The 19,165-nt window shown below is 37.1% G+C and overlaps 1 protein-coding gene across 1 annotated transcript in view; it reads left to right on the top strand.

Annotated features, from left to right (window-relative positions):
- The window catches only part of LOC129781445 (uncharacterized), a 324,032-nt gene that overhangs the window by 287,912 nt on the left and 16,955 nt on the right, over positions 1 to 19,165 (top strand). Inside the window, exons 22-23 of the mRNA XM_055789175.1 lie at positions 8,309 to 8,464; positions 16,493 to 16,648. Of these exons, the coding sequence (XP_055645150.1) occupies positions 8,309 to 8,464; positions 16,493 to 16,648 (312 nt within the window). The remainder of the gene's footprint in view (positions 1 to 8,308; positions 8,465 to 16,492; positions 16,649 to 19,165) is intronic.

Raw genomic sequence — 19,165 nt, 5'->3', positions numbered from 1 at the left:
CAAACTCTCCAAGAGGAACTGAGGGTTCTCTACTTTCATCTTTTCCCAAATATGGAAAGCCGTTTATTATATATTTTCTGCGTACATCGGATGCTAACCAAAATTTTATACCAAATTTGTCCGGTTTATTGGGCATGTATTGAGTGAATCTACACCTTGCTTTCGTTGGAAACAATTGTTCGTCAATAGTAATGTATAGTCCTGGTTTATAACAATTTTGACTGTTGTAAATAAACTTGTACCAAACTTCGGAAATCATAGCGAATTTATCAGTTTGTAACCGTTGGCTTCGTTGATTTCTGTCGTCAAATCGAATAAATCTCATAATCTCCGTAAAGTCATGTCTACTCATAGTATTTGAGAAAAAAGGCGGGCCCCACTTTTTATTCCACAGAAGTGCTATATCTATATTCTTAGCCTCATATGCGCCGCGTGCATACAGAATTGCAAAAAATGCATACAACTTTGCAGTAGACAGTTCCCATTTATATCCCAACACTCTAAATGCCTCTGCCTGTGTGCACTTTCTTATAAGTTCGATTATATTCTTATCAATTATCACACAAAATGCCGTCCTAACTTCGCCTTTCATAATATTACGTTTACTGTACCCAGTCGGACCTGATGTTTCCCTAAAAATATTATGACCAGGTGCACTTCCAGGATTAGACCCTATTTTTACTTCCTGCCAAACAGTTCCGTCCATCGCAATTTCGCTTGCCTCTTCCTCATTCTCACTATCGGAACTAACTAAAAATCTCCTGCTCTTTCGTCGTCTACGTACGTTCGAAATATTCTCTTCGTTCTCATCGGTGTTCGAGTCGGTTTCAAATGGATCATAATTTTCCGTATTGTCGTTTTCCATATCCAGAATTTCCTGATCATCTTCAGAACATTCTGCATCGATATCATTTATTCTCTCTAATAATACATTCGCACTCCTCAAACGTAAAATAATAACAGACTCCAAAAACCATCAAATACGAAAACAACTTCATGTTAAATGAAATATATGTTTGTATACATACATATTTTTTTAAATGGCTTAAATCTGAAGACTAGTTCGGATAAATTAATAGGATGCCCTGGTGCATTATCCAAAATTAGCAAAGCCATGTTTAAGTTATTGTCTCGCAAATATTTTTTCACTTCTGTACAATCCTCAAAATTAGCTTTAGTCATCCAAATATATAAATATATTAAAAGAGATAATTTGCATCAAGAAGCAAAGTTAATCGTTCTCTAGACACCTGATAACCAGGCGCAGAAAAAAAATGTACGTGCGATCTGGCATTCGCTTCCAATAAAGCCATGTTTCGTCTAGGTTAAACACTTGTTCTGGTTTATGATCACCTCTTTCAATAATTCTCTTTGAAATGTTAGCATATTCCTTTGATGCGGCCTCATCAGCGCTGCTGCTTAAATTTCATTTTTAAGTTCTTCTTCTTCTTCAATGGCAATAACGTTCCTAGAGGAACTTCGCCGTCTCAACGTAGTATTACTTGCGTCATTTTTATTAGTACTTAGTTGAGATTTCTATGCCAAATAACACGCCTTGAATGCATTCTGAGTGGCAAGCTCTAGAATACGCGTGATCGCAGTGCAAGTCGGAGGAAATTTCTTTGACGAAAAATTCCCCCGACCAGAACGGGAATCGAACCCGAACACCCGGCATGTTAGTTATGACGCTAACCACTCGGCCACGGGAGCACGGTCATTTTTAAGTTAGGCAAATTAAATCTATTTTTAATTTTTTCAAACCATTCTCGGCTTATTTGGAATGTGACATCTTTAATTAACAGAGCCATTCTTCAAATTTTCGAAAATAAATTACGCAAGATTGGCAACATGAAAATATATCGTAATAAAAAATGGCCGTTATAGCGAAACATTTTAGGTCGTAAATCGAAAACGTGCCTTAACCCTTTCATTACGGCAGTGTGCTCCGCCGAAGTGCTACCCCTGTACGGAGTACTGCGCCGAAAAGTATGCATGTCGCGCTGGTGTGATCGAAGAGCAGTATGAATTTCATGTCGTCTAAAGACAACGCTCGTACACACAGCTCGTCGCGCGGATGTCGTCTATAAACGACGCTCGTAACGAAAGGATTAATGTAAGATGGCCGTATAAAGAGTGGTCGTATAGCGAGGTGTATTTTCAACACAATTGTTGAAAATAATTATTATTGATTGAATAACAAGCCCAAATGAAGGGTGGTCCATTCAACCGCATTATCGCAAGCCACGGCTCGTAGGAACGAGCGTACGATTCACGGTTCTTTATCAATGAACCGGCTCTTAAAAGAAACACGGTTCTTTTATGAACCGCTGTTCTTTTTTGAACCGTGGTTCTCAAATGAACGGCTCTTAAATGTATGTATTTTCAACACAATTGTTGAAAATAATTATTATTGATTGAATAACAAGCCCAAATGGAAGGGTGGTCCATTCAACCGCATTATCGCAAGCCACGGCTCGTCAGAACGAGCGTACGATTCACGGTTCTTTATCAATGAACCGGCTCTTAAAAGAAACACGGTTCTTTTATGAACCGCTGTTCTTTTTTGAACCGTGGTTCTCAAATGAACGGCTCTTAAATGAACCGCGGTTCAAAAAGAGCCACGGCTCAGAAAAGAACCGTGTGTCCTTTTTGAACGGTGGTTAATTTTTTTTTGCTCTATTATAGTGAATTTCAACACATTTCGGCTGGTTCGTCACTTTTACTTCCATTTTATGGAAGAATGTCGGGAGCGAGAATTGAACTCGTGATCTCTGCGACAGAGGTATGGATGTTACCACTACGCCAGATCGCCTCCTCCCAAAAATAATGTTAATTTTTATAACATCTAAAACTAAACAAACTAAAATTGCAAATCTTCAAATTGAAAATGGCGACAATTGTTTACGAACTTCTACTTTCTAACTGGGACAAGATCCCGTTAACGTTCGTCCAGCTAAAAAGCAGTCCAGTTAAACCAGGTTCAGTTATTGAATGATTACTGTAATTACGCGATTTAGATATATAAATCTGATACAAATGCTGTGCAACATGATGTTTACAATATTTGTGTCATAATCCTAAAATGGTCTGAATACGTTTAGTGGTAGATTGAAAATATAGTTCAAGATCATATTTTCGACTGGACAAACCAACATCATTTACCATATGCCTATATAAAATCACTCGTAAAAGTCGTCTTTTATCTTAATGCTTCAAATGTAAGAAATTTCACACGCGGGAAAAAATGTTCCAATCTTTACTTTTTGACGAAAATCTGTACCCTGTACGGTATAAAATCTGTACCAAAAATAACGAAAAACTCTGTACCTTTCTAGATTAATCTATACGTGTAGTAACACTGCTTGTGACTTTACACATTTTCTGATCGGTTGTTTCTGTTGCAGTTGTTTTCGGGCGTTAATTAACACTTTGGCGACACCACAGTGGTTACGTACGAAAACTAGCGTCCGACTGCCGGCGACACCACAGTGGTTACGTGCGCTTAGTGTCTCACTGGCCGGCGACAGCACTTTAGTATCGTTTGAATTCTGTTGGGATTTTGTTTAGGTAACATTAACCTACACACGCCTACAAGTTTATATCTTGCGAAACTCATATTTCTCCAAACTTAAATACAGTTCCTTACATTTCAATATACTGTTTTTCGAATTATTCGGCCGAATGTTTTTCAATGTTTTTACTAAAATTAAAACAGACCGGAAAGTAGAACATTTTTCGAAGATTATGTGGGAGAAATATGGACAGTTTTATAATATTTACGCATGTATATGGTCGAAATTTAATGAAAGTGAGAAATAGCAAACTCAATAAAAAATAAAATATCTACCAAAAAAAAAAAGATTTCTAAAACCGGACAATCCATGATCAAAAGTGGATAATACATGATTTCTCTTTGAAGAAAAACATTGACATTATTACCAACTAGAGACTTGGGGATTTTCAACAAACCCAAACCTGATTACATACACTCGCACTCGACACTCGCTCGCATCCCCCTCCGAGGCAATAAAAGTTTGACTCGCACGGCAAAACGAGGGGCATGATTATTTGCGATCGTGAATTTGGACCGAGTTACTTCGGATAGTTCACAGAGAGGCAAACGATTAGTTCGCATTGAGCAGCCAGTGCAGGATGGTGGATTAGAGATGGGCAAAACAGTTCACTTTGATGAACGGTTCACTCACTAACCGTTCATCTACGTGAATCAGTTCTTTTGAACCGTTCTTTCGTTCAGCGGTATTAAGAACAACATAGAATGTTGGCTGGAACCCAACATCAATAGACAGCTATCAATTGATATCGTTGGATTGGATAGTGTACGTATGGTATTTATGTAATAATTTGATCCGCACAAAATATGTGCAATTTTTTATATTCTCTTTTTGGACAACACACTGGTTCCATGTAAGATTACATATTTCATAATATAAAAAATCAACAGCGATTTTCACTAACAATGAATCATACAAACAATCACAATAACACGTACACGCAATAGGCCAATCAATGAATTGAAAGCCACGAAAAAACTTTTTTCTCAACATGCCCTCACTATAAAATTTTATGATTACCTAATCCATGAATCGCCCCAGCTTCCCCCAGATTTTTTTCTGATAATCACGAAATATATGAATGTTAGGCGGAATTGAAAGAATACATGTAATTGAAAATATATATTTTTGCTTTTAAAACTACACAAATATTTGCATAAGATTTGATTGCCGTTATAGTAGTAGTAGTAGCAAGTAAAAGAAATTGTTGGCTCTCATACGCGCTGGAAGAAAAATATTATGCGCCTAGTGTCGGCTGATTTGTACAGTTTCATGTTTAATGGCCTTAGTAATCTCGTCGCTTTTTTAGCAGTCCAGTAGAATACACTTGTTTTACCTGAATAATAGAACCGAAAAAATGGTAGTGAAAATTGATTGTTCGGCGAAGAAAAGTGTTTTGTGTGTAAATAGTTTTGCTTTCATTCATCTAAATCACGTTCTCAAGTGTTCATTGCGTCGCGTGTGATATGTGGAATAGATCTCTGAAGCTATACAGAAATGTAGCTTAGTGGTAAAGTGTGCGCGAGTGTATTTTTATTAGAGATGGGCAAACCGTTCATGAACTGATCAAAAGAACGAGTTCACCCAAAAGAGTGAACGAAATGACGTTCCTTCACAACAAACAGGCTCAAAACAAAAGAATTCTGATACTGGAAATACGTTGTCTAGCAATGAAAGCACGTCTGTTGTCGATGAATTGAAAGGTATGTACAATAGAACAATCATTTTTTTCATTCTTCTAATTTGTTGATTCGTATGTTGTAATTTAAAAACCAAAGATTGTTTAAAGCACTGGTTGGAAAACTTATGAAGCGATCGCCGTTGACGTATTCTATGACCAAAACCGCGTTCTCTCTCGACCTCTCCGTCATTGGTTCCGATCTAAAATTGATTGGATAACAACTCGACAAATATTTGGATTTTTGAAATATTTTGAGCGTATCAGTGGTGCAATGAGTTTGTTCTCTATGATCGGAAAAATTACCGACTGGACCATTTTTGGATCCATTACATCACGGGAACACCAAGCCAAACTGATGCTATTGGATTACATCACGGGAACACCAAGCCGAATGCGTAAATGGGTGCGAATATTACTTCGCTCGGACGCATTCATACGCAAACAATTTTTCATGACTGTTCCATGCGAAAGCAGAACAGAAACCAATGCGAGTGAAAGTACTCACGCCTTGCGTATGTCTGCTTTTCGCGTTGACGGTGGAATGGTGTCATCTGGATACGACATTAGTTTGTATGAGACCAGCTATTCTCTATCAGATTAGTCGCCCTTAAAGAAGTTTTAAATTGCTAAAATTTGTATGAAATTTTTTTCTTGGTGTTATTTACCTATTAGACGTACGTCGTTATGACCCTAATTTAAACGATTTTCAGATTTTTCAGATATTCTCACCAGAACATAACATTATAATATAAAATTATCTAGAGACACAATTTTTGCATGATATTTTTTCACTACTTGCAAGCAAAAGTGTTTTTCATTTACATAGAGTACTAATTTGGTTTGGGAAAATTAATTCTCATTCATAATTTTGATTTTAAAAGTGTGTTCATTTCTACTGCAACCCCATATTGTCATGCCTACTCCTCCATTCCGTAATACAAAGCTCAATGCCCAAACACTCATGCAAGCGAGCAAAACAAATCACGGTTTCTTCATGTGCCTATATTTTGTGACCGTGTTCGGGAACACATTGCGATCACCAATCATCATCAATGAGCAAGATTGTTATGATTTCAATAGCTTGCTTGTGACAATCATATAATTCGTTGACATTTTATCTCTTGGATGAAGTGATTATTCTACCACTCCATCCAGCCGGTAAAGAGGTATTAACGTTCAAAACCTTGTAGTCCAGCGTCACTCTCTTGTTTTAGAAACTTTGAACTTGTTAGGTACCCCGGTACAGAAATGAAAGACGTAGTCAAAACCAACATCTTCTATACAATTTTCGACTCTTTTGAGTTGTGTTGGAAAAGTTCTAGAAAGGATAGTAAATCGACGCCTAAAGACCTTTTTAGAGTCTAATAAGCTGCTCGATCCAAGACAGTTCGCTTTTCGTGCGGGAAAATGCACAGAAGATCACCTCGAAGAATTACAGGCTATTGTACATGACGTTATTGAGAAAGATCACCACGCAGATGTGGCATCACTTTATCTAAGTAAAGCATTTGATCAGCATGGAGATATCCAGTATTGAAGAGTCTCTTCGACTGGGTGATCAGTGGAAGACTAGGTTTCTATGTGAAAAGTTTCCTAGAAAATAGAACTCAGAGCCATAGTCAACAACACAAAATCTTCATTGAAAATCCAAGAAAGGGGAATTCCCCAAGGCTCGGTTGTATCGCCAACCCTCTTCATAATTATTATGCAGTCCCTTTTTGCAAAAATTCCGGAAAATGTAAAAATTCTTGTCTATGCGACATTGTGCTAGTACTAGCGACATTGTGCTAGTACTAGTACTAGCGACAGCTATAAAAACTACTCAATAAAATGTTATTCCTTAGTCATAGCGTTTCATGTCATGAAAATCAATAGAATAAAATTTTATTGATATCAATACAATTATTATTTTTACGTTTAATGGGTGTATAATGTAAGTTTAAGCAACTTTAACATTGGGTAAGAAAATTGTATTGCAGAGCTCGGAACACTGCCACGGCCTATGCTTTCAAAAATAGTAAACGGAAAAGTATTACATTACATCAAAATGCCTCGGCCAACGAATATGTTCGAATATGCTCTCCAACGTGAATAGGTTCACAACAATACGATCAACGAAGGAAAATATTAAGGAATTCACCTCTATTCCGGATCCCGAACGGGTTGAAATTGGCAAAATAATGCATTTTGTAACCCGTTCGACTTCTTCTTCTTCTTCTAAATCGTGGGACTTTGACAATCCCCACTGTCAAATGGCACAGCAACTTGCTATCAAGACGGGTCTATGGTACTAGGTGAGGCCGTTTCGCCACTAAGTTGGTAGGTGAGCGGTATATGAAAACAGCACGGAAGAAAGTAGAAGGGGAATTATTTGCTTGTAGCGTGAAAGAGATAGACTGATCACGAGCGAGCTTCAGCAATAGCGTATTGTGTTTCGTTTACAAACAAAACACAGTAGACTTTCAAGATGGCTGAAGAGTGGTTATAGCAAGTTGGCCCACCTTAGTATATACTTCTAGGCGCCTTGCTTGCTATAACGCCAGTCAGTTTTTCATTGGGAGTAGCTTTTGTTTATTTTCGTCTTGTCAAAAGGTGCAAAGAGCGGTTTAGATTTTCATTTCGATTTCTTTGAGAAATTTACAAATGTTTTTCAGAGTATCAATGTTTTTGTCGTCGAAAGCATCTTGGATTGAGAAATATTTGTCAAGGTTGTGTTTGTCGCTGTGTGTTACGTAGTTAATACAGTTGAAAATTATGTGTTCTGATGTGTTAAGGCAGTCGCAAAGCTGGCAGTAGAACTCATCTTTAATTTTCATCTTGCTCAGCCAGAATGGAGAATAATCGTGTCCGGCCAGTAGACGGTTTAGGGTTCTTATCTCGGTGTTGGTTAGTGGCAGGTTATGGAACCAAGATTTCGAATTAATCCCTGTCTGCAGTTTGAAAAACTTTCTTCCTTTGCCAAATTCTTGAGTGTAGTTTACATACCATTGTTGTATTTTTGTTTTTGGTTATTACTTTTTTGGTAATACTTTTTTACCCTCATGTATATTTTCAGGTGATTGCATCCAGAAATCTTTAGACGATATCTCACAAAATTCAGCCATTCGAAATGACGTTCCTTCACAACAAACAGGCTTAAAACAAAAGAATTCTGATACTGGAAATACGTTGTCTAGCAATGAAAGCACGTCTGTTGTCGATGAATTGAAAGGTATGTACAATAGAACAATAATTTTTTTTTATTCTTCTAATTTGTTGATTCGTATCTTGTAATTTAAAAACCAAAGATTGTTTAACACTATTCCTACCGACACTTCACGTATACCTATTCCTACCGCGACCGGTCAAATGACCTGTCTTCCACAACTTATATTTTTCAATATTGAATGCAGACCAATAGCCAGTTTACCAGTATAAAAATATATTTTCTTTTATTCAAGAGTACATAATCTACATTTCATTCTTTTTCGTCGCATTTTTTACAAATGGGCTTCTCAACTGTACATTTTCCGCATACGTACTTTTTACATTTTAGACAGATTTTGTTCGTCTTATTATCTTTACAATACCTTATCTGACATGTTTTCCGTTCACGAGAACCTGTACTTGTACTTGCGATGGGTATTGGTTGATTTTCTTTGCCGAGCTCTCGTTGATATTCGATGGCAAGTTCTTCTGCCAATTGGAATAGAAATTCCTGTCTTGTAATTTCTCCTCCCGCAGTTTCTTTATATAACACCCATGCATTTATCCCGGCTAAATCCAAGATATTAAAAAATACTTGCAAAGGCCATCTCCGAGATTTAGATTTTACCGAATAATTTCTGACCATTTGATCGGTCACATCTACGCCAAATTTGGTGCTATTATACAATTGAATTGTCTCCGGTGTTCGGGTGTCGTTTTCTTCAACTTGTACGGAGTTGTGCATTGAACTGAGAATTAAAACTTTCTTTCTTGGTTTGGCTTTGTAAATTGTCAACATACAATTATTTGAGCGATAGAATTTGCTTGAGAAAAGTGCCATGTCGTCGTTTTTCAGTTTTGCTAGTTTTGGTAGCTCTTTCCTATTTGCTCTAATTGTTCCAACAATCGTAGTTTTTTTTGCTAAAAGTTTTGTTGCTAAAGGTAGGCTTGTAAAAAAGTTGTCTGTGGTTATATTTCTTCCACATCCTACATACGGTTCTGCTAATTTCATAGTGACAAACTCTCCAAGAGGAACTGAGGGTTCTCTACTTTCATCTTTTCCCAAATATGGAAAGCCGTTTATTATATATTTTCTGCGTACATCGGATGCTAACCAAAATTTTATACCAAATTTGTCCGGTTTATTGGGCATGTATTGAGTGAATCTACACCTTGCTTTCGTTGGAAACAATTGTTCGTCAATAGTAATGTATAGTCCTGGTTTATAACAATTTTGACTGTTGTAAATAAACTTGTACCAAACTTCGGAAATCATAGCGAATTTATCAGTTTGTAACCGTTGGCTTCGTTGATTTCTGTCGTCAAATCGAATAAATCTCATAATCTCCGTAAAGTCATGTCTACTCATAGTATTTGAGAAAAAAGGCGGGCCCCACTTTTTATTCCACAGAAGTGCTATATCTATATTCTTAGCCTCATATGCGCCGCGTGCATACAGAATTGCAAAAAATGCATACAACTTTGCAGTAGACAGTTCCCATTTATATCCCAACACTCTAAATGCCTCTGCCTGTGTGCACTTTCTTATAAGTTCGATTATATTCTTATCAATTATCACACAAAATGCCGTCCTAACTTCGCCTTTCATAATATTACGTTTACTGTACCCAGTCGGACCTGATGTTTCCCTAAAAATATTATGACCAGGTGCTCTTCCAGGATTAGACCCTATTTTTACTTCCTGCCAAACAGTTCCGTCCATCGCAATTTCGCTTGCCTCTTCCTCATTCTCACTATCGGAACTAACTAAAAATCTCCTGCTCTTTCGTCGTCTACGTACGTTCGAAATATTCTCTTCGTTCTCATCGGTGTTCGAGTCGGTTTCAAATGGATCATAATTTTCCGTATTGTCGTTTTCCATATCCAGAATTTCCTGATCATCTTCAGAACATTCTGCATCGATATCATTTATTCTCTCTAATAATACATTCGCACTCCTCAAACGTAAAATAATAACAGACTCCAAAAACCATCAAATACGAAAACAACTTCATGTTAAATGAAATATATGTTTGTATACATACATATTTTTTTAAATGGCTTAAATCTGAAGACTAGTTCGGATAAATTAATAGGATGCCCTGGTGCATTATCCAAAATTAGCAAAGCCATGTTTAAGTTATTGTCTCGCAAATATTTTTTCACTTCTGTACAATCCTCAAAATTAGCTTTAGTCATCCAAATATATAAATATATTAAAAGAGATAATTTGCATCAAGAAGCAAAGTTAATCGTTCTCTAGACACCTGATAACCAGGCGCAGAAAAAAAATGTACGTGCGATCTGGCATTCGCTTCCAATAAAGCCATGTTTCGTCTAGGTTAAACACTTGTTCTGGTTTATGATCACCTCTTTCAATAATTCTCTTTGAAATGTTAGCATATTCCTTTGATGCGGCCTCATCAGCGCTGCTGCTTAAATTTCATTTTTAAGTTCTTCTTCTTCTTCAATGGCAATAACGTTCCTAGAGGAACTTCGCCGTCTCAACGTAGTATTACTTGCGTCATTTTTATTAGTACTTAGTTGAGATTTCTATGCCAAATAACACGCCTTGAATGCATTCTGAGTGGCAAGCTCTAGAATACGCGTGATCGCAGTGCAAGTCGGAGGAAATTTCTTTGACGAAAAATTCCCCCGACCAGAACGGGAATCGAACCCGAACACCCGGCATGTTAGTTATGACGCTAACCACTCGGCCACGGGAGCACGGTCATTTTTAAGTTAGGCAAATTAAATCTATTTTTAATTTTTTCAAACCATTCTCGGCTTATTTGGAATGTGACATCTTTAATTAACAGAGCCATTCTTCAAATTTTCGAAAATAAATTACGCAAGATTGGCAACATGAAAATATATCGTAATAAAAAATGGCCGTTATAGCGAAACATTTTAGGTCGTAAATCGAAAACGTGCCTTAACCCTTTCATTACGGCAGTGTGCTCCGCCGAAGTGCTACCCCTGTACGGAGTACTGCGCCGAAAAGTATGCATGTCGCGCTGGTGTGATCGAAGAGCAGTATGAATTTCATGTCGTCTAAAGACAACGCTCGTACACACAGCTCGTCGCGCGGATGTCGTCTATAAACGACGCTCGTAACGAAAGGATTAATGTAAGATGGCCGTATAAAGAGTGGTCGTATAGCGAGGTGTATTTTCAACACAATTGTTGAAAATAATTATTATTGATTGAATAACAAGCCCAAATGAAGGGTGGTCCATTCAACCGCATTATCGCAAGCCACGGCTTGTAGGAACGAGCGTACGATTCACGGTTCTTTATCAATGAACCGGCTCTTAAAAGAAACACGGTTCTTTTATGAACCGCTGTTCTTTTTTGAACCGTGGTTCTCAAATGAACGGCTCTTAAATGTATGTATTTTCAACACAATTGTTGAAAATAATTATTATTGATTGAATAACAAGCCCAAATGGAAGGGTGGTCCATTCAACCGCATTATCGCAAGCCACGGCTCGTCAGAACGAGCGTACGATTCACGGTTCTTTATCAATGAACCGGCTCTTAAAAGAAACACGGTTCTTTTATGAACCGCTGTTCTTTTTTGAACCGTGGTTCTCAAATGAACGGCTCTTAAATGAACCGCGGTTCAAAAAGAGCCACGGCTCAGAAAAGAACCGTGTGTCCTTTTTGAACGGTGGTTAATTTTTTTTGCTCTATTATAGTGAATTTCAACACATTTCGGCTGGTTCGTCACTTTTACTTCCATTTTATGGAAGAATGTCGGGAGCGAGAATTGAACTCGTGATCTCTGCGACAGAGGTATGGATGTTACCACTACGCCAGATCGCCTCCTCCCAAAAATAATGTTAATTTTTATAACATCTAAAACTAAACAAACTAAAATTGCAAATCTTCAAATTGAAAATGGCGACAATTGTTTACGAACTTCTACTTTCTAACTGGGACAAGATCCCGTTAACGTTCGTCCAGCTAAAAAGCAGTCCAGTTAAACCAGGTTCAGTTATTGAATGATTACTGTAATTACGCGATTTAGATATATAAATCTGATACAAATGCTGTGCAACATGATGTTTACAATATTTGTGTCATAATCCTAAAATGGTCTGAATACGTTTAGTGGTAGATTGAAAATATAGTTCAAGATCATATTTTCGACTGGACAAACCAACATCATTTACCATATGCCTATATAAAATCACTCGTAAAAGTCGTCTTTTATCTTAATGCTTCAAATGTAAGAAATTTCACACGCGGGAAAAAATGTTCCAATCTTTACTTTTTGACGAAAATCTGTACCCTGTACGGTATAAAATCTGTACCAAAAATAACGAAAAACTCTGTACCTTTCTAGATTAATCTATACGTGTAGTAACACTGCTTGTGACTTTACACATTTTCTGATCGGTTGTTTCTGTTGCAGTTGTTTTCGGGCGTTAATTAACACTTTGGCGACACCACAGTGGTTACGTACGAAAACTAGCGTCCGACTGCCGGCGACACCACAGTGGTTACGTGCGCTTAGTGTCTCACTGGCCGGCGACAGCACTTTAGTATCGTTTGAATTCTGTTGGGATTTTGTTTAGGTAACATTAACCTACACACGCCTACAAGTTTTTTTATTTTTTATAAATAGGGGAGGTGGGGAAATACGGACGTGCGCTTAGTGTCTCACTGGCCGGCGACAGCACTTTAGTATCGTTTGAATTCTGTTGGGATTTTGTTTAGGTAACATTAACCTACACACGCCTACAAGTTTTTTTTTATTTTTTTATTTTTTATAAATAGGGGAGGTGGAGAAATACGGACATATTAAGAAGAACTTCAATTATATCTTTCGAAACTCATATTTCTCCAAACTTAAATACAGTTCCTTACATTTCAATATACTGTTTTTCGAATTATTCGGCCGAATGTTTTTCAATGTTTTTACTAAAATTAAAACAGACCGGAAAGTAGAACATTTTTCGAAGATTATGTGGGAGAAATATGGACAGTTTTGTAATATTTACGCATGTATATGGTCGAAATTTAATGAAAGTGAGAAATAGCAAACTCAATAAAAAATAAAATATCTACCAAAAAAAAAAAAGATTTCTAAAACCGGACAATCCATGATCAAAAGTGGATAATACATGATTTCTCTTTGAAGAAAAACATTGACATTATTACCAACTAGAGACTTGGGGATTTTCAACAAACCTAAACCTGATTACACATGATTTTCACGAAGAAAGATCAATTTGCATTTAATAGTTGCGTGAAAACATGCAAAATCGGACAAACCAACATCATTTACCTTATATGTTAGCATATCAAATTAATATATATCTGCGTATACCACCGGTGATCAGGCATCGGAACACTCGCATCGATTTCCACTCAGCGCGGGTAAACTTCGCTCGGACGCATTCATACGCAAACAATTTTTCATGACTGTTCCATGCGAAAGCAGAACAGAAACCAATGCGAGTGAAAGTACTCACGCCTTGCGTATGTCTGCTTTTCGCGTTGACGGTGGAATGGTGTCATCTGGATACGACATTAGTTTGTATGAGACCAGCTATTCTCTATCAGATTAGTCGCCCTTAAAGAAGTTTTAAATTGCTAAAATTTGTAAGAAATTTTTTTCTTGGTGTTATTTACCTATTAGACGTACGTCGTTATGACCCTAATTTAAACGATTTTCAGATTTTTCAGATATTCTCACCAGAACATAACATTATAATATAAAATTATCTAGAGACACAATTTTTGCATGATATTTTTTCACTACTTGCAAGCAAAAGTGATTTTCATTTACATAGAGTACTAATTTGGTTTGGGAAAATTAATTCTCATTCATAATTTTGATTTTAAAAGTGTGTTCATTTCTACTGCAACCCCATATTGTCATGCCTACTCCTCCATTCCGTAATACAAAGCTCAATGCCCAAACACTCATGCAAGCGAGCAAAACAAATCACGGTTTCTTCATGTGCCTATATTTTGTGACCGTGTTCGGGAACACATTGCGATCACCAATCATCATCAATGAGCAAGATTGTTATGATTTCAATAGCTTGCTTGTGACAATCATATAATTCGTTGACATTTTATCTCTTGGATGAAGTGATTATTCTACCACTCCATCCAGCCGGTAAAGAGGTATTAACGTTCAAAACCTTGCAGTCCAGCGTCACTCTCTTGTTTTAGAAACTTTGAACTTGTTAGGTACCCCGGTACAGAAATGAAAGACGTAGTCAAAACCAACATCTTCTATACAATTTTCGACTCTTTTGAGTTGTGTTGGAAAAGTTCTAGAAAGGATAGTAAATCGACACCTAAAGACCTTTTTAGAGTCTAATAAGCTGCTCGATCCAAGACAGTTCGCTTTTCGTGCGGGAAAATGCACAGAAGATCACCTCGAAGAATTACAGGCTATTGTACATGACGTTATTGAGAAAGATCACCACGCAGATGTGGCATCACTTTATCTAAGTAAAGCATTTGATCAGCATGGAGATATCCAGTATTGAAGAGTCTCTTCGACTGGGTGATCCGTGGAAGACTAGGTTTCTATGTGAAAAGTTTCCTAGAAAATAGAACTCAGAGCCATAGTCAACAACACAATATCTTCATTGAAAATCCAAGAAAGGGGAATTCCCCAAGGCTCGGTTGTATCGCCAACCCTCTTCATAATTATTATGCAGTCCCTTTTTGCAAAAATTCCGGAAAATGTAAAAATTCTTGTCTATGCGACATTGTGCTAGTACTAGCGACATTGTGCTAGTACTAGCGACATTGTGCTAGTACTAGTACTAGCGACAGCTATAAAAACTACTCAATAAAATGTTATTCCTTAGTCATAGCGTTTCATGTCATGAAAATCAATAGAATAAAATTTTATTGATATCAATACAATTATTATTTTTACGTTTAATGGGTGTATAATGTAAGTTTAAGCAACTTTAACATTGGGTAAGAAAATTGTATTGCAGAGCTCGGAACACTGCCACGGCCTATGCTTTCAAAAATAGTAAACGGAAAAGTATTACATTACATCAAAATGCCTCGGCCAACGAATATGTTCGAATATGCTCTCCAACGTGAATAGGTTCACAACAATACGATCAACGAAGGAAAATATTAAGGAATTCACCTCTATTCCGGATCCCGAACGGGTTGAAATTGGCAAAATAATGCATTTTGTAACCCGTTCGACTTCTTCTTCTTCTTCTAAATCGTGGGACTTTGACAATCCCCACTGTCAATTGGCACAGCAACTTGCTATCAAGACGGGTCTATGGTACTAGGTGAGGCCGTTTCGCCACTAAGTTGGTAGGGGAGCGGTATATGAAAACAGCACGGAAGAAAGTAGAAGGGGAATTATTTGCTTGTAGCGTGAAAGAGATAGACTGATCACGAGCGAGCTTCAGCAATAGCGTATTGTGTTTCGTTTACAAACAAAACACAGTAGACTTTCAAGATGGCTGAAGAGTGGTTATAGCAAGTTGGCCCACCTTAGTATATACTTCTAGGCGCCTTGCTTGCTATAACGCCAGTCAGTTTTTCATTGGGAGTAGCTTTTGTTTATTTTCGTCTTGTCAAAAGGTGCAAAGAGCGGTTTAGATTTTCATTTCGATTTCTTTGAGAAATTTACAAATGTTTTTCAGAGTATCAATGTTTTTGTCGTCAAAAGCATCTTGGATTGAGAAATATTTGTCAAGGTTGTGTTTGTCGCTGTGTGTTACGTAGTTAATACAGTTGAAAATTATGTGTTCTGATGTGTTAAGGCAGTCGCAAAGCTGGCAGTAGAACTCATCTTTAATTTTCATCTTGCTCAGCCAGAATGGAGAATAATCGTGTCCGGCCAGTAGACGGTTTAGGGTTCTTATCTCGGTGTTGGTTAGTGGCAGGTTATGGAACCAAGATTTCGAATTAATCCCTGTCTGCAGTTTGAAAAACTTTCTTCCTTTGCCAAATTCTTGAGTGTAGTTTACATACCATTGTTGTATTTTTGTTTTTGGTTATTACTTTTTTGGTAATACTTTTTTACCCTCATGTATATTTTCAGGTGATTGCATCCAGAAATCTCTAGACGATATCTCACAAAATTCAGCCATTCGAAATGACGTTCCTTCACAACAAACAGGCTTAAAACAAAAGAATTCTGATACTGGAAATACGTTGTCTAGCAATGAAAGCACGTCTGTTGTCGATGAATTGAAAGGTATGTACAATAGAACAATAATTTTTTTTTATTCTTCTAATTTGTTGATTCGTATCTTGTAATTTAAAAACCAAAGATTGTTTAACACTATTCCTACCGACACTTCACGTATACCTATTCCTACCGCGACCGGTCAAATGACCTGTCTTCCACAACTTATATTTTTCAATATTGAATGCAGACCAATAGCCAGTTTACCAGTATAAAAATATATTTTCTTTTATTCAAGAGTAAAACTTGTACTTGTACTTGCGATGGGTATTGGTTGATTTTCTTTGCCGAGCTCTCGTTGATATTCGATGGCAAGTTCTTCTGCCAATTGGAATAGAAATTCCTGTCTTGTAATTTCTCCTCCCGCAGTTTCTTTATATAACACCCATGCATTTATCCCGGCTAAATCCAAGATATTAAAAAATACTTGCAAAGGCCATCTCCGAGATTTAGATTTTACCGAATAATTTCTGGCCATTTGATCGGTCACATCTACGCCAAATTTGGTGCTATTATACAATTGAATTGTCTCCGGTGTTCGGGTGTCGTTTTCTTCAACTTGTACGGAGTTGTGCATTGAACTGAGAATTAAAACTTTCTTTCTTGGTTTGGCTTTGTAAATTGTCAACATACAATTATTTGAGCGATAGAATTTGCTTGAGAAAAGTGCCATGTCGTCGTTTTTCAGTTTTGCTAGTTTTGGTAGCTCTTTCCTATTTGCTCTAATTGTTCCAACAATCGTAGTTTTTTTTGCTAAAAGTTTTGTTGCTAAAGGTAGGCTTGTAAAAAAGTTGTCTGTGGTTATATTTCTTCCACATCCTACATACGGTTCTGCTAATTTCATAGTGACAAACTCTCCAAGAGGAACTGAGGGTTCTCTACTTTCATCTTTTCCCAAATATGGAAAGCCGTTTATTATATATTTTCTGCGTACATCGGATGCTAACCAAAATTTTATACCAAATTTGTCCGGTTTATTGGGCATGTATTGAGTGAATCTACGCCTTGCTTTCGTTGGAAACAATTGTTCGTCAATAGTAATGTATAGTCCTGGTTTATAACAATTTTGACTGTTGTAAATAAACTTGTACCAAACTTCGGAAATCATAGCGAATTTATCAGTTTGTAACCGTTGGCTTCGTTGATTTCTGTCGTCAAATCGAATAAATCTCATAATCTCCGTAAAGTCATGTCTACTCATAGTATTTGAGAAAAAAGGCGGGCCCCACTTTTTATTCCACAGAAGTGCTATATCTATATTCTTAGCCTCATATGCGCCGCGTGCATACAGAATTGCAAAAAATGCATATAACTTTGCAGTAGACAGTTCCCATTTATATCCCAACACTCTAAATGCCTCTGCCTGTGTGCACTTTCTTATAAGTTCGATTATATTCTTATCAATTATCACACAAAATGCCGTCCTAACTTCGCCTTTCATAATATTACGTTTACTGTACCCAGTCGGACCTGATGTTTCCCTAAAAATATTATGACCAGGTGCTCTTCCAGGATTAGACCCTATTTTTACTTCCTGCCAAACAGTTCCGTCCATCGCAATTTCGCTTGCCTCTTCCTCATTCTCACTATCGGAACTAACTAAAAATCTCCTGCTCTTTCGTCGTCTACGTACGTTCGAAATATTCTCTTCGTTCTCATCGGTGTTCGAGTCGGTTTCAAATGGATCATAATTTTCCGTATTGTCGTTTTCCATATCCAGAATTTCCTGATCATCTTCAGAACATTCTGCATCGATATCATTTATTCTCTCTAATAATACATTCGCACTCCTCAAACGTAAAATAATAACAGACTCCAAAAACCATCAAATACGAAAACAACTTCATGTTAAATGAAATATATGTTTGTATACATACATATTTTTTTAAATGGCTTAAATCTGAAGACTAGTTCGGATAAATTAATAGGATGCCCTGGTGCATTATCCAAAATTAGCAAAGCCATGTTTAAGTTATTGTCTCGCAAATATTTTTTCACTTCTGTACAATCCTCAAAATTAGCTTTAGTCATCCAAATATATAAATATATTAAAAGAGATAATTTGCATCAAGAAGCAAAGTTAATCGTTCTCTAGACACCTGATAACCAGGCGCAGAAAAAAAATGTACGTGTGATCTGGCATTCGCTTCCAATAAAGCCATGTTTCGTCTAGGTTAAACACTTGTTCTGGTTTATGATCACCTCTTTCAATAATTCTCTTTGAAATGTTAGCATATTCCTTTGATGCGGCCTCATCAGCGCTGCTGCTTAAATTTCATTTTTAAGTTCTTCTTCTTCTTCAATGGCAATAACGTTCCTAGAGGAACTTCGCCGTCTCAACGTAGTATTACTTGCGTCATTTTTATTAGTACTTAGTTGAGATTTCTATGCCAAATAACACGCCTTGAATGCATTCTGAGTGGCAAGCTCTAGAATACGCGTGATCGCAGTGCAAGTCGGAGGAAATTTCTTCGACGAAAAATTCCCCCGACCAGAACGGGAATCGAACCCGAACACCCGGCATGT

Source organism: Toxorhynchites rutilus, unplaced genomic scaffold (assembly GCF_029784135.1).
Source record: "Toxorhynchites rutilus septentrionalis strain SRP unplaced genomic scaffold, ASM2978413v1 HiC_scaffold_10, whole genome shotgun sequence".
In the NCBI taxonomy this organism is placed as follows: domain Eukaryota; kingdom Metazoa; phylum Arthropoda; class Insecta; order Diptera; family Culicidae; genus Toxorhynchites; species Toxorhynchites rutilus.
This window is presented reverse-complemented; position numbering and strand designations above follow the sequence as displayed.